The sequence below is a fragment of the Exophiala oligosperma genome (assembly GCF_000835515.1).
Source record: "Exophiala oligosperma strain CBS 72588 unplaced genomic scaffold supercont1.3, whole genome shotgun sequence".
Classification (NCBI taxonomy): domain Eukaryota; kingdom Fungi; phylum Ascomycota; class Eurotiomycetes; order Chaetothyriales; family Herpotrichiellaceae; genus Exophiala; species Exophiala oligosperma.
Genome location: NW_015622820.1, coordinates 4078857 through 4096801, shown reverse-complemented (window position 1 = coordinate 4096801; position 17945 = coordinate 4078857). Strand labels below are relative to the sequence as shown.

General features: G+C 49.6%; 5 protein-coding genes across 5 annotated transcripts; 3 read left to right on the top strand and 2 right to left on the bottom strand.

Moving 5' to 3' along the window:
• Window positions 1-208: 208 nt before the first annotated feature.
• PV06_04149 (uncharacterized protein) lies at window positions 209-2865 on the top strand (the record flags this gene model as incomplete). Its single annotated transcript, XM_016405005.1, has 7 exons — window positions 209-283; window positions 333-483; window positions 554-631; window positions 701-1213; window positions 2026-2237; window positions 2288-2347; window positions 2398-2865. 7 exons carry the CDS (start codon window positions 209-211, stop codon window positions 2863-2865), a joined length of 1557 nt encoding a protein of 518 aa, XP_016266010.1.
• Window positions 2866-3791: 926 nt separating this feature from the next.
• PV06_04148 (uncharacterized protein) lies at window positions 3792-4601 on the top strand (the record flags this gene model as incomplete). The annotated part of the gene is made up of 1 exon (XM_016405004.1): window positions 3792-4601. One exon carries the CDS (start codon window positions 3792-3794, stop codon window positions 4599-4601), a length of 810 nt encoding a protein of 269 aa, XP_016266009.1.
• A 1700-nt stretch (window positions 4602-6301) lies between these two features.
• On the bottom strand, window positions 6302-7328 carry PV06_04147 (uncharacterized protein; the record flags this gene model as incomplete). The annotated part of the gene is made up of 2 exons (XM_016405003.1): window positions 6302-6610; window positions 6666-7328. 2 exons carry the CDS (start codon window positions 7326-7328, stop codon window positions 6302-6304), a joined length of 972 nt encoding a protein of 323 aa, XP_016266008.1.
• Window positions 7329-7972: 644 nt separating this feature from the next.
• PV06_04146 (uncharacterized protein) lies at window positions 7973-10785 on the bottom strand (the record flags this gene model as incomplete). Its single annotated transcript, XM_016405002.1, has 9 exons — window positions 7973-8092; window positions 8147-8465; window positions 8530-9035; window positions 9085-9294; window positions 9349-9650; window positions 9703-9897; window positions 9956-9986; window positions 10047-10583; window positions 10639-10785. 9 exons carry the CDS (start codon window positions 10783-10785, stop codon window positions 7973-7975), a joined length of 2367 nt encoding a protein of 788 aa, XP_016266007.1.
• Window positions 10786-14331: 3546 nt separating this feature from the next.
• Window positions 14332-15147, top strand: PV06_04145 (uncharacterized protein; the record flags this gene model as incomplete). Its single annotated transcript, XM_016405001.1, has 2 exons — window positions 14332-14884; window positions 14951-15147. 2 exons carry the CDS (start codon window positions 14332-14334, stop codon window positions 15145-15147), a joined length of 750 nt encoding a protein of 249 aa, XP_016266006.1.
• Window positions 15148-17945: the final 2798 nt, after the last annotated feature.

Sequence of the window (17945 nt, the reverse complement as noted above, 5' to 3'; positions counted from 1 at the left end):
TTGTTGATCAAAGACTGCGTATTTGGGAACTATTCCGCACATCTGGCGCGATAACCTTGCAACTTGCAAATTGCAGAACGTACTGTATATTGAGACGCCCGGCACAGCCCTTCAGACCTGCGAGTCATACTCCTGCTACCAAACCAGTTTGCACATGGTCTTTGAAATAGCAGATAGTTCAGACCCCACAAGACGTTGATTCATGGCCATGGCCCACGAAGAAGCCAGACACAAGTACAAAGAAGTGGTGCTCGAGATCCACGATAGGATTGGAGTCGTCAAGGTAGTTTATTTTTTCAAGATCTGTGCGATACGAAGACTGATTGACGTAGTTGAACCGCCCGAAAGCTCTGAATTCCTTCGGGGGTAGGATGTTGATTGATCTAGCCGCTGCGCTCAGAGAATTGGACAATCACCCTGACACTATTTTTACCGTTATATCTGGGGAAGGGAGATTCTTCTCCGCTGGTGCAGATGTGAAAGGTGTTCTAAAGCCTGCCTCATGTTGTAAATGCATGCTTCCATGAACAACCCACTAATCATGACATTTAAGCCACGCCCAAAAGCTCTGCCGCCAAAGACGCAAGCTTTGTGGATAGGAAGATCTCTTTCTTGGAAACGAAAGTTGTCAGTAAGTTATCTCTTCACCATGAGAGCCCCTACCTTTTTCACTGATTTACTTTTGCGACCCTGTCTATAGATCTCGAAATCATGCGATCACTTATTGATCACCACAAGGTCCTAGTGTTGGCACTGAATGGACCAGCGCTTGGTGGAGGTGCAACATGGATGCCGGGTGTTGCTGACCTTGTATTCGCGGCAGAAAATGCTTGGTTTGAATCACCCTTTAGCCGACTGGGCCTTGTACCTGAGTTCGGCTCTGCGACCACTCTTGCACACCATATTGGCGTTCATAGATCCAATCAATTCTTGATGTTTGGAAAGAGAACGACGGCAGAAACAATGATGCAACATGGATTGGTGAACAAACTCTTTCCGTCAGAGGATTTCCTTCCTCGTGTTGTGCGATTCCTCGAGGAGCAGCTATCTATCAACGATGGTGGTAGTCTCTTGGAAGCCAAGCGATTACAAAATCTGCCTCTTAGAAAGGATAGGGTTCTGGCGGTCTTTGATTCTCTAAACGCACTCAGTGAGAGGGTGGCAGAGGGTCTGTATGAGAAACGATTCCAGGACCAAAGTCGAAAGATGGCTCGTAAGTACTCCCTAAGGCTGTCCTCGTTATCATTCCAGGCCCTGACATCATTAGGGACAGAAAAAGTATTTCCTAAGTCGAAACTTTGACCACGGTTAACTAGGAAATTATTCCCGCAAATGGGCTGAAACGAGGCTCCGAGGACCGGTGCTGTTTTGAGGATACTCCTGCTTCGCAGAATGAGGTCTACGATGACGAGAACAATTAGTGTTGAGCTTTGAGAAGGATGCCGTAGAAGCATAAGGCTAATGGAAACCGCAGCCCAGCTGAGGCCAGTGTTTTCAAAATGGTAGTCATGGATGTTTCTGTCGATTGTATCGGTCGATTTGCAACCATCTTCACAAATCAATTCACCACCACTGTATGTTTGCCGAGCATGCCGGGATTGTGATTGTGCCAAGGCATCATGTTCGTCGTTTGATACGGTGCTTGGTGTGGGATCCCCACACCTTTCCGAGGAGTTCCTCGGGGTAGTACAGCTTGCTCTGTGAACGTGGTTTGAACACGAGGATGCTCACAACTAGAACTGTCGGCAAACGGATATCTGATCAGGTATTCCGCGAGGCTCATAGAGACCTGAGGACGAACGCTACGGGGCCTGTGTGCCGATATGAAGCCGCTGAAGGGCCACCGAGAGTGCTCTTTAAGAGTCGTCTTTGTGATCTTAGGGACTATGTAAAGCATCCCCTACAATTTGTATGCCAGAACTTCCAAGACAAACCACGCGCACCCTGTGTCTGTTATCTGGAGTGTATCCAGTTGTTTGCAACGTGCCTGCCGATCACCGCCAATGACGATGGACACTCTTTCAGACCAATCCCTGTCGCAAGCCTACAAATATATCAAGCTCGATAGAAAGGGCCAGGTTTTTGTCATTACTCTGGACCACGGAGCCGAAAATAAGCTGAACCTGGAGTTTTGTCGAGAGATTATCGGGGCATTCCACACTATACAGGCCACCCTTGGCCCCGATTTCGAAGGCGCTGTCATCACACGTGGTAACAACCCGAAGTTCTTCTGTACTGTAGGTCAACACAAGTTAGGCTGTCGTCGCAGGAGGCTGACATCACTCAGGGAGTGGATCTAGATTGTGCAAGGGAGAACCCCTTTATGGAACCAGATGGCTTCTTCCCCGTAAGAAGCATCCTTTCGTAGCCCGCCCGAGTTTCTGACATGCCTTTCAGATGCTTCACACGATTTTAGACTTTCCTTACCCTACGATCGCATGTATCACTGGACACACCTTTGGCGGCGCGTGTCTATTTGCCCTGGCCCACGACTACAGAATCATGAACGCAGACCGGGGATACTTCTCCATGGTACCTGTCAATTTGGGCCTACACTGGGACGGCATAGGAGCCTTACCCAAGGCTAAGTTGTTGCCTCAGGTCGCTCGGAAGCTTCTCCTCGAGGCATACCGATTTACTGGAAAGGAGGCACTTGTGGACGGCGTGGTGGATGCTATAGCACCATCCACGGAGATGGATGCACTTGCGGAGGAATATGCCAATCGATGGAAGTCGAAAGCAAAGATGAATGTGTACGGGGTCCTGCGAGGAGAGCTTGTTGGTGAACCGTTGCAAAAATTGAAAATGATAAGTTTTGTGCACGGTCAGCGAGTGTCTCGCCCTATACCAGGGGTTAAGCTCTAGTATACTCCATGTCAGTCAAGGATACCCTATCGTAGCAGGTAGTGAGAGGCTATGTCTGCCTTTATAGCGGCTAAACAACTGCTCTGTCAGACGGCAGCCTCCGATATCACATCGTGCTAAGAGCACAAATTTTCACTAGGATTGAGACGATATCTATGAGATTTTTGAGCCTACATATTTACAATTCACACACCTTTTCTCCCTAACATATGAAGTCCTATAGGGCATCATTTGAGCTCTGGTCTGGCTTCCCAACCCTTGATGTCGCCCGGTTATTCCGCGTTCGGGGCTACCTGAACCAATGTATACTTCAAATGACCCATACTAACTCGTCTGAAGGCACTCTTCCAAACGGCATCATTCCTAGTTGTTATAACGTCTCTGCAACTGAGTGTTGTGTAAGGATGCATTAACAAGCCAGTGAGAGCGTGGCATGTTCTAGCATTGATATTTTCCACAAGGTGCAGTGTTCCTTGCTACAAGTTTCCTGGACGAAGCGACTGCTCTCCGAGTTCCAAGCTCTCTCTTGGCGCAAACTTCAGTCGTTAAAGTCTAAAATGTTGGGGCCAGGGTTAGCCTTGTTACCTACCGCGCGGGGTTATGGGTGTTCGCCACTGTTCGTGTGCGAAAGTCCGAAGTGGGTGGAGTTTCCCCCAGGATGCTCGGAAGGTTCGAACGACCTCTGTACCTCGGGTGTTTGGTTTTGATCCGAGCTGTTCCATGAATTCTCGGAGGGCTAGATCGAGTCCGAGGGATCGGACGAGGGGCAGAGCAGTCCTCTGGTCTCACAGCGACATCGCCAACTCAACTAATTATTTTGTTGTTCTGTTTCGGTGTTAACCTTCACGCTGGCACATAGGTGACCTGTACGCTGTGAATGTACGCTGCATTCAGCCTCGAGGTTTAGGTCAGTAATAATCATCGAGATGGACGTGCCTGGGTTTGCATTGGTAACCGGGGCAGGATCTGGCATCGGGAGGTCATGCGCTATTACTTTCGCAAGCGAGGGTGCTGCTGGGGTTGCTGTACTAGACATCAGCATGACAGCGTTAGACACGGTCAAAGCTGAGATCGAATTCGAACACAAAGATTGCCGTGTGCTCGCCTATCAGCTCGACGTAACGAACGAGGACCAAGTCGGAAAGGCTGTGGATGAGATTGCCCGAGTATTTGGCAGGATTGATTACTTGGTCAACTGCGCAGGTACCACTGTGAAGCATGTTGGAGGAACTGCTCGCGCAGAGACTAAGGACTGGGCACGAGTCTTGGATCTCAACCTGAACGGCACATTCTATATGAGCAGAGCGGTCCTGAGGGTCATGCTGAGCCAAGAGCACATTATTTCTTCCAGGAACAAAGATGCCATTCGACGAGGATCAATTGTCAACCTCTCCTCGATTCTGGGTGTTGTTGGGGCACCTATGTCCGCTGCATATGTGGCGTCGAAGCACGCAGTTATAGGTTTCACAAAAGCCGCGTCCGAAGATTATGCAAAGGACGGTATCCGCGTCAATGCGGTCTGTCCTGGTTATACTGACACACCACTGTCACGAGGGAACGGTGGAGAACCACTCCTCGGCAAGATTGTGCAGGAAAAGGTGGCGCGTGAGGTCCCGATAGGAAGGATTGGACAGCCTCATGAAATCGCAGATTGCGTGGTGTGGTTGTCCGGGGGCCGGAGCTCAATGGTGACTGGGGCTGTGATTGTGGCAGACGGCGGCTTTACACAGAAATAGGGGCTACCATTTGTAGAAAGTGGAAGCCTTGACTGTGGAATTACTATGTATCGGGGCTATAGCTTCCTGTGAACATTATCAGAGAGGCCTACATAGAACCTCCACCTAACCCTGTTTGAAAAGTCCGCTGGATACCTTGCTAAAAGAGACTGGCGATGACCATTATTTTTAATCTGTTCCATATCAATTTTCAAATTCTATCCAGAACACGGTGATATGATCTGTTGCAAGCAGTCTGAGCTTGTCTAGAGTAAACTTCTGTAGTTCCAAATAGGATTAGGGAGTGCGCAATGGAACCAGAACCTTGTGACACAGGAACCTGAGCTGGAGCGAATCTACCGAGCCTGACTACCACCCTGAAGGTACTTTCTCCATGATAACGATTCCGTCGGTATGCTGGGTCATGCGCCTCCATCGTATCGGACCAATTACCTGCGTCGGGATCATCTTCATCGCCCTCGTCTGCACAGATAACCGAGGGCCTCGCTTAGAATACGTGGGTCATGGAATCTCCAGAGGCGCAGAGACAACACTAAATTGAGTTTGGCATGAGCAAAGACTGGACTTGTGTGTCTACCCTTACTGTGAACTTCATTAACCAAGTCTATTTCACTCTAAGAAGCAGGGTATTATGAGCCAACCCCAAAAACCAGATACTGGTCCCCTTGCGCAGTTCATCTGGGTAAGAGACAGACTTCAGCCCCGGGTTGAAATTTTGGAGGAAGTCAACGCAATCCTGTGCTGAACAATGGCGTGAACATCCACTCTCTGTCTCGACGGGACTTGTGGGTGTTCAGGGTACAGCAGGCCAAAGGACTGATTAACACATGGTTTCGAAAAGGATGGAGCCGCGATCATTTCCTCAAAGCACACAGGATGATTGCAGACCACCTTCCTGGCCATGGTCAATTCCGAAGCGAGAATTCTTATTTTTGATGTCTGGACAACGGAAAAATGCTAATTGCTGAAATAGCTTTCATGAAAACCCTGGAGGCTCAAATGAGCCCGAGCACTAGGCGTTCTGGGTGTCATTAGCAGAGCAGTTTGAGATCACAGGCCCATACGCCCAGACATAGATGGCCCATGGCAGCAATCTTCAGGGAGTTGAAACGCTTGCGACCTTCGAAGAGGGAACGGACGAGTTCGTCCTCAACTCACCGACAATCTCGAGTACTAAGATGTGGATAGGAGCGCTGGGTGTTTGGGCTACCCATGCCATCATCGTTGCACGAATTATCATCAAAGCGAAAGACTACGGAAACCACTTGTTCATGGAACATGTTCGAGATCTGAGCACACATGCGGTTTTGCCGAGTATTGAAACATTAGATATGGGCGTGAAAAGTCTTGAATGCCTCGTTTGCGTTGACAATGGCGTCAGGCTGGCGAATCTATCTATATCTATCTATGGGAGCCTCAGGTAGACAGATGTAGATGCTTAGTCAGCTTTCACGATATAGATAGATAGATGTAGACTATATGTAGATGTAGATAGATGCAGCGCTCCGAATAGGTCAGATCAGATCAGATCATCCCTCTGATCTGATCTGATCTTTAGTCAGCAGCGCATCATCTGATCTGATCTGATCTATCTGCAGATATCTATAGATCTGCCAAGGCTTAGGTAATTCTTAAGAGTACTCTCGCCAGAGGAGTCAACACCATCGAGCATGTTCACACGCTAGCTGAACTTCGAGATGTTAGACTCTCTCTGGGTTGTTGAGAGGCCCGTTCTTCCACCAGAATCTCAGACAGACCAGATATTCGAGGGTGGAGGCCGTCATACTCTGTCGTTGTGTCGAGAGAATCATCTTGGCAAGACTAAAGGAAGCCATTTTCAGCCTTACCAGTGCGATGGTGTTGGACGATACAATCTCCGTCATTGACAAGACTGAAAAATACGCGAGATTGACCAGGCAGTAAAGAATGAGGACTGCTGTCATTGAACTGTTGATGACCCGGGATGTGTTGCGGGAAGAGTCTTTTAGCTCCCCACCGACGAAAGACAACTATGTATTGATTCAGCTCTTGCGGGTCTACTCGACCGTGCTCATTTATGCTTACTGTTTCCCACCCCGAGTAAGCCCACATTGCAGACAGCACAGCATCTCTATAATTTCCTAGATGCCTCGGCATTTGTGAAGCCTCGTGACCGGATTTGGGTTGTGGAAGCCCACCCTGAGATGAGAAGTACGCAAGACCGGACAGGACAATGGTGCTGATTCCCAAAATCTTACAAGTCAGGGCAGCCTTCGTCGTGGCATGACTGGCTCGGTTGCTGATACAGTTTATAGCCGCGACGAATGTGATCAGCATAAAGGCCAGAGGGTACTTAAGATAGTCCGATTGTGCCGAGTGGATGGCGTTGCATATGTGCTCGGCAATGACTAGAGACAGCATCGCAGCTGAACACGGTTTGATTATGAAAATCGTAGCCCATGAAGCAACGCAATCAAAAGTGTCGCTGAAGCAATGAGACAGATATTCTTGAGGCCCGCCATTGTACGGGAGACGAATCCCAAGTTCGATGTAGACACTGGCACATGTCCACGCGAGCAAACCTGCCGCGATCCAGACCAGGAGGGCGACTTGCTCAGATCCAGTGTTGCGAACCACTAGTGATGGAGATGAGAAAAGCCCTGATCCAATCTGGATTCCGAGAACCAGCGCAATGCCATTAAGCAGGCCGAGGTGTCGCACGTGATCATTCTGCTTGGATCTAGCCATGGTGTGGGTGATCTCGCTGTCGACCAAAGACTGACATCGCGGCACGCCATCTACGCGAAAGACGCCGTGGCGACGCGTCCGGCTGCCGATGGTGTCTCGATAGTCGAGAGCAAGCAGTGACACAGAAACATCAACGAGCAAGCCTCGCACACTCCACGTACTTCCCATACAGTACATCTGCACTTCATGCAGCGCAAACCCAACCAGTGGCTATCGCACTGAGGCCGGCCAGGCGCTCGGCAATGCCCCCCAGCGACAGTAATCCAGCCAAGCAGAACGCGGATTGGACAAATGCCGCGGACCAAGTCCCCTCGGTCGCATCCACGGTCCAATTATACACCGGCGCAGACGAGTGTTTATTGATAAACAGGAACACAGGAGGGCTGGGAAGGGTCCGACACGTAGAACAGATACAGAACAGATATCATGATTATTAGTAGGGGTATCCTACTCATAGTTGACCGCTGCGTAGCTGCCACTTAATCGGCGGCTGGGACAGTCTATGATGTAAAAAAAAGGAGCGACGACGAGGTCAGGCGACGGCTATGTTATTGAGTATTACTCAATACTCTAGAGTATGAAACCCTGCTTCGCCCTCACCTAGTCTGTTGTAGAACGTGCTGCAGAGATTGCTGGTGCGCAAGTCACTGCTCAAACATGGTATTGGAGTCATAATTCCAGGGCATGAATTGCGCCTGCGAGAAAGAAGGGGTGAAAGTTCTCCAATCATCCGATATGATGTTGGATGGGTCTGACATCCAGCTCTAATATAACAGGTCAGCATCAAAGACGCAGCATGAAAGATTCGATTAACGCACTTGTCTGGAAAAGAAATCGTCCACAACCCCAGGAAGAAAACCCATTGCACTTATCATTGGTGACACTGGATGTGTTGCAGGCCTGGCTACCTGTGACTTTTCAGTAATGCCGTCTGTCGTACGCACTCGCGCCCAGTGAGCGAGATCTCGAATAAAGCCAAGGGAAAAAGAGGACTCCGTTGAATAGTCCAGGTGGCCAAAGTAGCCGGCAGCCATTTCGACGAGCTGGATGTCAGATGGCACCGTGGGCAGATTCGGATAGCACACGATGTGGATAAAAAGATGGATCATGCCCAGAATTGGGTAGAAGACTGTCAACCTGCAGTCAATGTTAGCGTGTCTGGGTACTGATAAGCAAGGCGACCTTCTGTTCTGGATTTTACCAAGTTGGAGCTGCAGAGTCTATCTGGATGTGCCGCATGGCGCGAATGATTTCTCTCGACGACTCTGCAACTGGATTCTTGCTATCCTCCGGCGTAGCTCTAGCCACCTGGTCCCGCTCGGGCCCGATATTTGAGTTGTTCTTGATCCAGGGTTTACCTGCGGCACCGTAGATGGTGATGAGCGATGCATGGTAGGCGAGGTGGTAGTACAACGTATACTCCGTCCGCACCTTTTCAGCAGATCCATTCGGGTCATAAGCTGGCTCAAAGTGAAGTTTCGTCGGAAGCTGGCTTCGCCATTCATGCAGGCGCTTAGCAAGTTGTTGGATTGATTCCAAACGCGTGGCTTGAAATTGACGCCGGGCGCTCACACCAAGCAGTTGCTTCGATATAGTCGACTTGATCCGAGCCAACTCAATATTTTGCAGGAAGATCTCGAGGTTGGTTGTTGACCCGTGCAGCGGCTTGGACGGATAAGGACAGCTGATGTCATCGTCGTCAATGGCCTTTAGTAGGTCAGCTTTTTGGATCTTGAAATTTAAATGTCACACATACAGACGCCCGGTCTGAACAAGATGAATTATGTTTCTCGTAACAATATATCGACCAGAAGAGGACACTTCGATATTCTAGCTCTTTGTCGTCCCGTGGTCCACTAGACCCAGAAATATCTAAATGCAGGCCTTTGGACTGTGCCAGTCGGGCGGCATTGCTGATGAGCATATATTCCAGCTTGGGGTTTCCGAGACCTTCTGTGAACAAGGCCTGATTTAGACAAGTCAGTGTGTTTATATGGAGGGTACCTATCCCGGTTCTCACCATCAGGAGGAGACTTTCCACGGCCTGTAGTTGCGAACGACAGTATACAAGTTGTGTATGTACTGCGAGAGCATTTTCAAAATATTTCCAGGAAATACGCTGCGCTTCTATCCAAGCATTCGCAGATGGTCTGCGAGAGTGTGCAATTCGCGCTCCAAACGCGTAGACGACATGTCGTAGCGCATACAAGGCCGGATCCTCGTGATGAGTTGGAGTTGTTCGTAAAAATGCTCGCAAATATGTTCCGAAGACTTCACGTCGGAGAGGCTGGAGGGGTGCTTCCAGGCTTTCTTCGAAAAACGCTATGACGGGATTAATGGTGACCGGAAGAGTACTTTAGAGCTGAAGCCTTACCATCTGTATATTTCCACGCTGTCGAGACATCTGGCTCGGGTGTCCTGGCGTTAGACAATTTACTTTGTAATTTGAGTCTTCTTGAGACGAGAGAGTTTAGAGAAGCAGCGCTTGAGGCAAAGCCAGTCAATCCTAGGCCATTAGAAGCCCAGTTCATGCCAGCCTGCGAGCAAATAGACAGGTACGATGCCTCACCTTGTTGAGCGTCAGCAAAATTCGACTCGTGTCCTAGCATCTTGGGACAATAATTTACCATGATGCTCCAGCGCATCCTCCTGAATATCCTTCGCAATCATTTACGTCAGTTTTGGAAGTTGTCCAACGTACTAGAAGGCAGGACGTACAGTATCCGGCGACGTCGAAGCTCGACCCTTTTGCCTCTCTGCTAGATCGTCCTCGTGACGGGTTGGATAGGCATCTGATGGCAGAGATGATTCGACCGTGGCCACGTAGCCTGACATGTTGTTCAGATTCTCGAGTTCAACAGTCATGGGCTCTTGATCAATTCCGTGAGACTCCACACCTTGCATCGTCTGAGCGGATTCGACTGGTTGGGCGCTCGACGCGAATTCGAGGGAAAAGGTGCTAGTAAAAGCCTGCTCAGACACCTTATCTAGTCCGGTGTTGACAGACTGCATTCTGGGCGAGCCGCCGGGTAGGTTCGCGACCATTGGTGCGCCAGGTGCATTCAAGTTTTGGATGGTAGAAGCATTGTCAGTGGTGGCGGGAAACAAGTCGATGCTGATGATTTGAGTGTCAAGGTTGACACCTGCGGCGGCCAGCATTGCCTCTGCTTTGGCTAGTCGCTCTTGAAGGATGCGTTGTTTTTCGCGAGTTCCTTTACGTATGGTGGGCACAATGTAGCATTCCTCGTCGTGCAGCTTCAATGAAATTAGATCTTGAGTCGTTGTGGGTGGAACGACGGGCAAAACTGACCTCGCAATTTCTGCACGGTTGCTTGCCATTACCTGCGACATCAGCATTCGTCGTCAACTTTTGAATCTGTTGCTTACACTTGATCTTCTTCAAGCGACAATACTCACACGCACGGATACATTTTGGAACGGGTCTATCGGCGGCCATGGTTGATAGGTGAGAGTCACGAGTTGAAGTGGAGGGCGAGGCATCACCAGGACGCATCTTCGTCTTCAAGAGCGAGATCTGAGGTTGAGCGTTTTCGTCCAGGGAGAAGAAGAACAAGCCTGGGGGCGAATCATGATCTCCAATGTAGCTGCAACAAGTGGAACATGCCCCAGAGGCTAGTCTCCGCAGCTCTATGCCGTGGCCCAGTTCTCCACGGCCGCGTATGCAAACCCTGTGGTAAACTTTAGTAGAGATGTGGAGCGCATGATTCGAACCTGGTCTTAACTCAAATTCTTAAGCTCGGAGGCATTGTCGCCGGGCAGTAAAAGTCAGCGTCGGAATGTTTCGGCCCTAGAATTAATTCCTCGGAGTGTTGCCTCATGCTGTGCCGAGACATGCACAGACTATGTTGTCGTTCTGCATAATTTTATGGAAGCTCTCGACATGTTTTTCAGACGCAGGGCATTGGTTCGGACACTAGCGCGTGGGTATAGGCACCCGTCTGGCAGTCTGCAAATTATAGCCAGTACAGTCTCAAAACGGGGCAGTCACATTGTCTGCGCTTGACCAGGACCTCGGCATTATTGTCGACGCAGAGGCCAATGAAAACAACCTCGCCCCGAACTGACCGGGGCTGCCCGCATTAGCTCTTCGACGGTTACAGCGTCGGGAAGAGGGTACAACTTTCCGGGGAAGGAGAAGGAGAAGACGCAGAATTACGGACAGAGTAAGCAGGTTCTATGCTTGCTGGTAAACCTATATAAAATGGACAGGACAGGCTAGATATACAAGAATGTTTTGGCTCTGCCACACCTTGCCTTCCGCCGTTCTTTTGATGAGTCAAAAATCGATCATGGGTCTTATCTCTGTCATCCCTGCTGGCTCTGTTCTTCAGAAGGCCTCGCTGGGGCTTGCTGCTTCCACGGGCTTAATCGCTATTTACCTGCTGGGGTGGTTGCTACAGGTCTATTTCCGCATTGGCTACTATGCATATTTGCGTAAGATTGTAAGCAATGGCTATATCTTCCAGAGTGATTGTGATCATTGAACTGGTGAACAGCCCCCAGGCCCTCCAGGCAACCCTATCACTGGTACGCCAGGGTACCCCAAGGAGAAACCTCACCTCTGGTTCAAGGAGCTTTCCAAGAAATACGGGGACGTGTTTTCGGTTTGGCATGGTGCCAATTTGCAGATTGTGTTGAACTCCCCGCAGGCCATCAAAGAGCTCTTTGACAAGGTATTGTGGGAAAGACCACGAGTGGTTTGCCATCGACTAATACTGGACAGCGGGGCAATATTTACAGTGGTCGACCAAGGTGGTTCGCTTTCCACGAACATATTTTCCGAGGAGTATTGATTGTCAGTGCTGGGTATACCGACGTGAGCTAGACTCCCAAAAACACCAGCTAGGTCAATTCAGTAGCCACTAACAAACACAAAGGCATGGCGAAAGCAACGGAAGCTGTTCAATACCATGGCGGGTCAGTCAGCGGTCAAGACGTTCGTCCCGTTTTTCGAATACGAGTCCAAACAGTACCTTAACGATATGGTCGAGAGTCCTTCTCACTTCTTTGTCCATGCCGAGCGTTTTGGCATCAGCTTATTGACTAGTGCCGTCTACGGGTAAGCAAGGCAAACGCCGGCTACTGATGAATGAAGCTGACCATGTCACAGTTTGCGGATGGACAATCTCGCCGATCCATCGGTCAAGGGGCTGATTCTGATGAGTGCTTGGCTGGAAGAAAACTTGTACCCAGCCAAGTATATCGACGATCGTTATCCGGTCTTGCGGAGAATCCCTGATCACCTGGCGCCATGGAGACGCATCTATAAGCGCGAAAGGGAAGTTCTCGATACAATAGCCAGAGCTTGGTGGGATCCAGCAAAAGCGAATGTCGAGCGAGGCAAGGAAGTGCAATGTTTCGCAACCAACATCATCAAGACGTACCCTTCAGAAGGCTGGACCGAAGATGAAGCTGCAATGATCACGTTGTCTCTTATGCTTGCAGGTTCTGGAACCACCGCTGCAACCCTAAATTACACCACCATGGGACTGGCACTCTTCCCCGAGGTTCTAAAAAAGGCACACGAGGAGCTCGATCGCGTCGTTGGACCTAATCGACTACCGGTCCTTGAAGACGAGCAGAATCTGCCCTATTTGAGAGCATTGATCAAGGAATCATACAGATGGAGGCCGTTTTCCAATGCTGGTATGTAAATGCGCGTCCACGAAAGATGTCTCCGCTTCCTAATTTACTGACACGATGCTAGGCGTGTATCATGCTCCGATAAAGGACGACTATTATGAGGGCTACTTGATCCCCGAAGGAACAGCCGTCATTGGCTGTGCCTACTCCATTCACCAGGACGAACGTCGTTTTCCTGATCCACAAACATTCGAGCCCATGCGGTACATCAATCACAAGCTCAGCGCTCTCGAATATGCCAACGCTAAAAATCCAGAGGAGCGAGATCACTTTGCCTACGGTGCTGGTCGACGTATCTGCTCAGGCTTGTCTTTTGCCGAAAGTGCCATGTTTTTGCTTACTGCAAGGATGTTGTGGGGTTTCAATGTTGCACAAGCTAAGGATGCAGAAGGAAAGCTCATCTCCATCGATACGGAAGCCTATGCAGGTACGTCATTTGCTAGAGATGGGTTTTCCCTGCTGCGGTACTAACGACTTTTTTAGGAGGCACACTCGGCAAACCCTATCCGTTCGCCGCAGACGTCTCGGTCCGCAGCCAGCAACATGCCGATGTCATTCGTAGAGAGTTTGCGAATGCCACAACGAATGTTCGCAGCTTGGATGATGCCAACAAAGCCGGCGATCTAGGCGGGATGCAGAAAGTAGTGGCGGTACTCCAGAACCATCCAGACGTCAAGAAGAGACACAAACAGTAAGGCACTAACACGGCTCTATATAGATAGACCAAAATGGAGGACAAAGGAGGGACAAAGGATGAATTCACGCGGCCTGTCATGCTGATCTCGACATGCTGTATTTTCGTAATTCATAGATGGCACATAAATGTCCTGGTGAGAATACGACAGAACTTTGCGCCTTAAGTGTGTCTGCTCCAGTCACCACAGCCCTGGCAAACATTCAGATCTGGGACACCTGGAAGAATGTAGCGCACAGTGTAAACTTTTGGTGTTCCATCGCGGTACTCTCCGTGTTCCAGCAGCGTATTGAAAGCAGACTTCACTCATGTGATAAGCACGAGTGCCGTTTTGTGCGTCTCATACCTCGGGAGCAGAAAGCAACCCAGGAGTCCGTTCGAGGTACACCCCACAACCCTAGATTGCCACGTCGGCTCACTACCGCAGCTATCAGCCCAGCATCCAAGTGGGACACGCTTCGGACCTCGGCACTCCGGACGTGAATTCCGAAGATCCTTCCGGGAGCGCTCTCAAAATCTTGGCGAAAATGTGAAAACTACACAGATGGTTTTTTCTTCTTTGCAGATTGTTTCGACTTAAAGAACGTCGTCGACCCGTTTGATTATTGAGAAACTCGTTACGCAGGCGACCAAGTAAACAATACAATGACCAAAAGCCTAGCAGGAAAGACCATTGCCATTACTGGCGGATCCTCTGGCATCGGCTTGGGGATTGTGAAGGCTTTGCTCTCGTACAAAGCCCACGTGGCTGTGGCTGACGTGCAGGAAGTACCTGCGGAACTGGCCAGCTATCTAGACAAGCAACTCACCTTCACCAAGGTGGATGTACGGTCTCGAGCCGAAGTCCACAACTGGATTAAACAGACAGTGCAGAAATTTGGCCGTCTCGACGGAATTTCTGCCAATGCAGGAATATGTATTTGGGAAGGCGGCAGTGGGGCCACCGCCGACGACCTGTTCCAACACGTGTTTGATGTCAACGTCAAGGGCGTTTGGAACACAGTGACCGAGGCCTTCTTCCAGTTTGAGGAACAAAAGTCGGGTGGTTCCATTGTGACGACCGCAAGTGGAGCAGGACTTAGGTCTTACCCAGGCAATCCAGCCTATAGTGGTTCCAAACATGCCGTCATTGGCTTGACGAAGACGTGGGCAGCGACATGGGCTTCAAAGGGTATTCGTGTCAACAGCATTGCTCCAGGTACGCTCGATTTATCCTTGGAACATTCGCCCTCGTTTGTGGTGACTAATTAGATTTTACGAGCAGGTATCGTCTCGACGCCGTCCCAGCAGAAAATGACAGTAGACATGGGTGGTACGCAAGCAGGATTGGAAACTGCAGTGCCGATTGGTCGACTCGGTCAACCAATTGAGATCGGCGAAGGTGTCGCCTATCTACTCAGCGACGAAGCTAACTTCGTGACGGGGCAGACGTTAGTGATCGATGGTGGCTTGATGGCTTAAAGGATCCTATGCGGTTGCGACTGTACCGAAGCAATTTTGTGTAATGTTAGCTAGCGAGCCACAGCTCTTTTCCGGCGTCCTTTACCAATCAATAGTCGGCAAGCTTGAGAGTTATGGTACTGCATCATAGACTACTACCAAGGTGTAAAGCTAGAGACAATTTCAGGGCGATAGGGAGTGGAGATTTCTACTCCGTGTAAACCATGAATTGAAGATGTGTTGATCTGTACTAAGCCTTCAGTATGTGGGTGTGTAGCTTTGCGCACAGCCACGGATTGGATCGCACTATAAAAAGGTACAAGGGGGTAGCATGGACGGCCCAACACCTCCCCTTGGCTCCACATTGTTTATTCCCTAACGTAATCCACACCCGAGTTGCCAATACAAGCGAGTTGCCCACGCCCAACCTACTTGAAGTTTTGAATCACACTATATCGATATATACACAATATTTTCTTAGTGTAACAGGCGATATCTACTCTGCAGGGCCTACCGCATCTATTGGAGGCTCTTTACAGGTCTCAATTCGATGGCCTGGCTGGCGACAGCGCCCACATCGTCGCCGTCGAGGCTCGGAGCCACTTTTGGCAGTCGCATTTCGTGAGATAGCGAGCTGGCTACCTATTTCCAAGCCTCGAGCTGCTGATATCGTGGTAGCGCCTTTGAGGACCTTCCTTTTGCGCGCCTTACGCTTCGATAGCACCTTATTAGCTGATCGTAATCGCTCGATTTCGAGTTGCATCATTGAGGCTCCGTGCGCGATCAATGTGACGCCCTTCTCAAGGCTTGCGAGGCTACCCAATATCGAGGTAGGTGAGCTATCTTGGTGTCGCTGAATACGTTCCTTTACGTGCTGCGACTGAGCAGCTACTTCAGCGCAAGTGCGCGGCGTTTTTGGGTCCCATTGAGGCAGATCGGGAGATAAAGGCGTAGGGGTGCGAATACGAATATCAAGCTTCGATAGGACAGCGCTTTCGTCATGGGGAACGAGTCCTGCACCTCTGAAGCTACCAACGATGTTTTCCTTGGTGATAGCCTTATCATAGGCCGCCTTGAAGGCAGGTAGAAAGTCCTCCTTCGTGATATGATTGACCTGAGAGCGTACGAGTCCTTCGATCTCTGTGCTATAAGCTCGCTTGAGCGGGCTAAAGCAACCTACATTAAGCGGCTATAGTAGATGTGACAAGTGAGAAGGCATACAGAGAGTAATTATGTTATGATCACTGCAATAGTCACGGAATTCAATGGTGTCATGACTTAAATGGCCGTTCATTATGAGTAGTCGCCGGGAGCCGACCTTATGGTCTTTTGTACAGCTGTCAAAGTGCTTCAGTCAAAGTAAGCCGTGATCGTGAGACGTCCAGCCCCTTTCACTGACTGATAGAACCCAGCTAGGCCTATCTGCAATTGCTGCGTGCCAGGTATCATATTGCTGAGCTCCTTTAAAGATGATAAACAGTGAAATTAACCAGCTCTGCGCGTTCGCGGCGACAATAGTAGTAACTCACTCAGTATTACCTAGCTATAAAGATTTGGGCGCCTGACGTCTCTCTGAGCCTATAATAACCATATGAGAGCCTATCACACTCATTTGAAAGCCTGCTTCATCGAAGTTATAGATATCTTCGTTGACGATAGTTACCATACTTAGTCTTTATGTTCTTCACAAGTCGAAACCAGTCCTAAATGACTCGAGGATCTTCGTTTAAGGCTCTCTGATAGTCATACCGTCAATTGACGCGTGATTTAAGTTCTGGAACGCGCTTAACGAAGTTTGTAGGTCAGTTAATACCGACGCGTCGGCACCCTCGATCGGTGAGTAACTTATCAGCAACACCACGTAACAGGTCATAATTAAGCTGGAATCCGCGGCTATCGACGTCGATAGCATGCTCAATAATCGCTCTCTCTTCCAGCTCAGTGAGTATCTTCGAATTGGGGACACAATTCGGCCGTGCAGGCTTCCCAAGGCGTCGATTGTGCAGCGTGTTCGGGCAGACGTTATAGCTCGCCGCGGCGGCGAGGTTTGATAGTTGCTGCTGGCTATCGATAGCTGACATGGCTAGAATGACCTTGGCTTCATCTGAGCGCCTAGGACGACAATGTGGTGGAGGCATAGTTCAAAATTATGTGTGGTAGGGTCAAATTGGGTGAGGTGAGCAACTCGCTTGTATTGGCAACTCGGGTGTGGATTACGTTAGTAAAAATGCCTCACCTATCATATTCCTCTTCCTCTACCAACGAGTATGGCCTCCATGTTAAAAGGTTGATTATCCCTCCCGCTCTCTCGAGGTGAAGAGCGCCTCTATATACAAGCGATCTAGGGATCCTGGGGGCTGGGAATGCAATATCCAGCCTCTCATTTCAACAAATACTACAGCTTAACAGAGAGATCGCCAGTCTATATTGCAGCCCTGGTGTTAGGAATGCCTATAGGAGTAGGCAGAGTGATAACACAATGAATATAGTAGGTCTTCCTATCTAGGGGTGCTCTAGGTACAGAGACTCGAAGCATAAGGAGAGAAGGTGTCCTCCTGCTAAGGAGCTTGCGTGAAATCTGCGAAGCCCCTGAGTGTCTTGGCAGCGCGCTAGGCACCGGGTGCCATTACTCGTGGCGTCTGTCCGTGACACCTGGTATTGTCTCCACAGTGGAAGTGGGATTATATCGACAACAACTGGCCCGAGGAATGGCGAGCAGATTGTCGAAAGCAGATGCTGGATTTCTGGACTAAAAAAATAAATGTCTACTGCGATTATAGTTCCTACCCAAGCGTCAGAATCTGCCAACCAGATCAAGA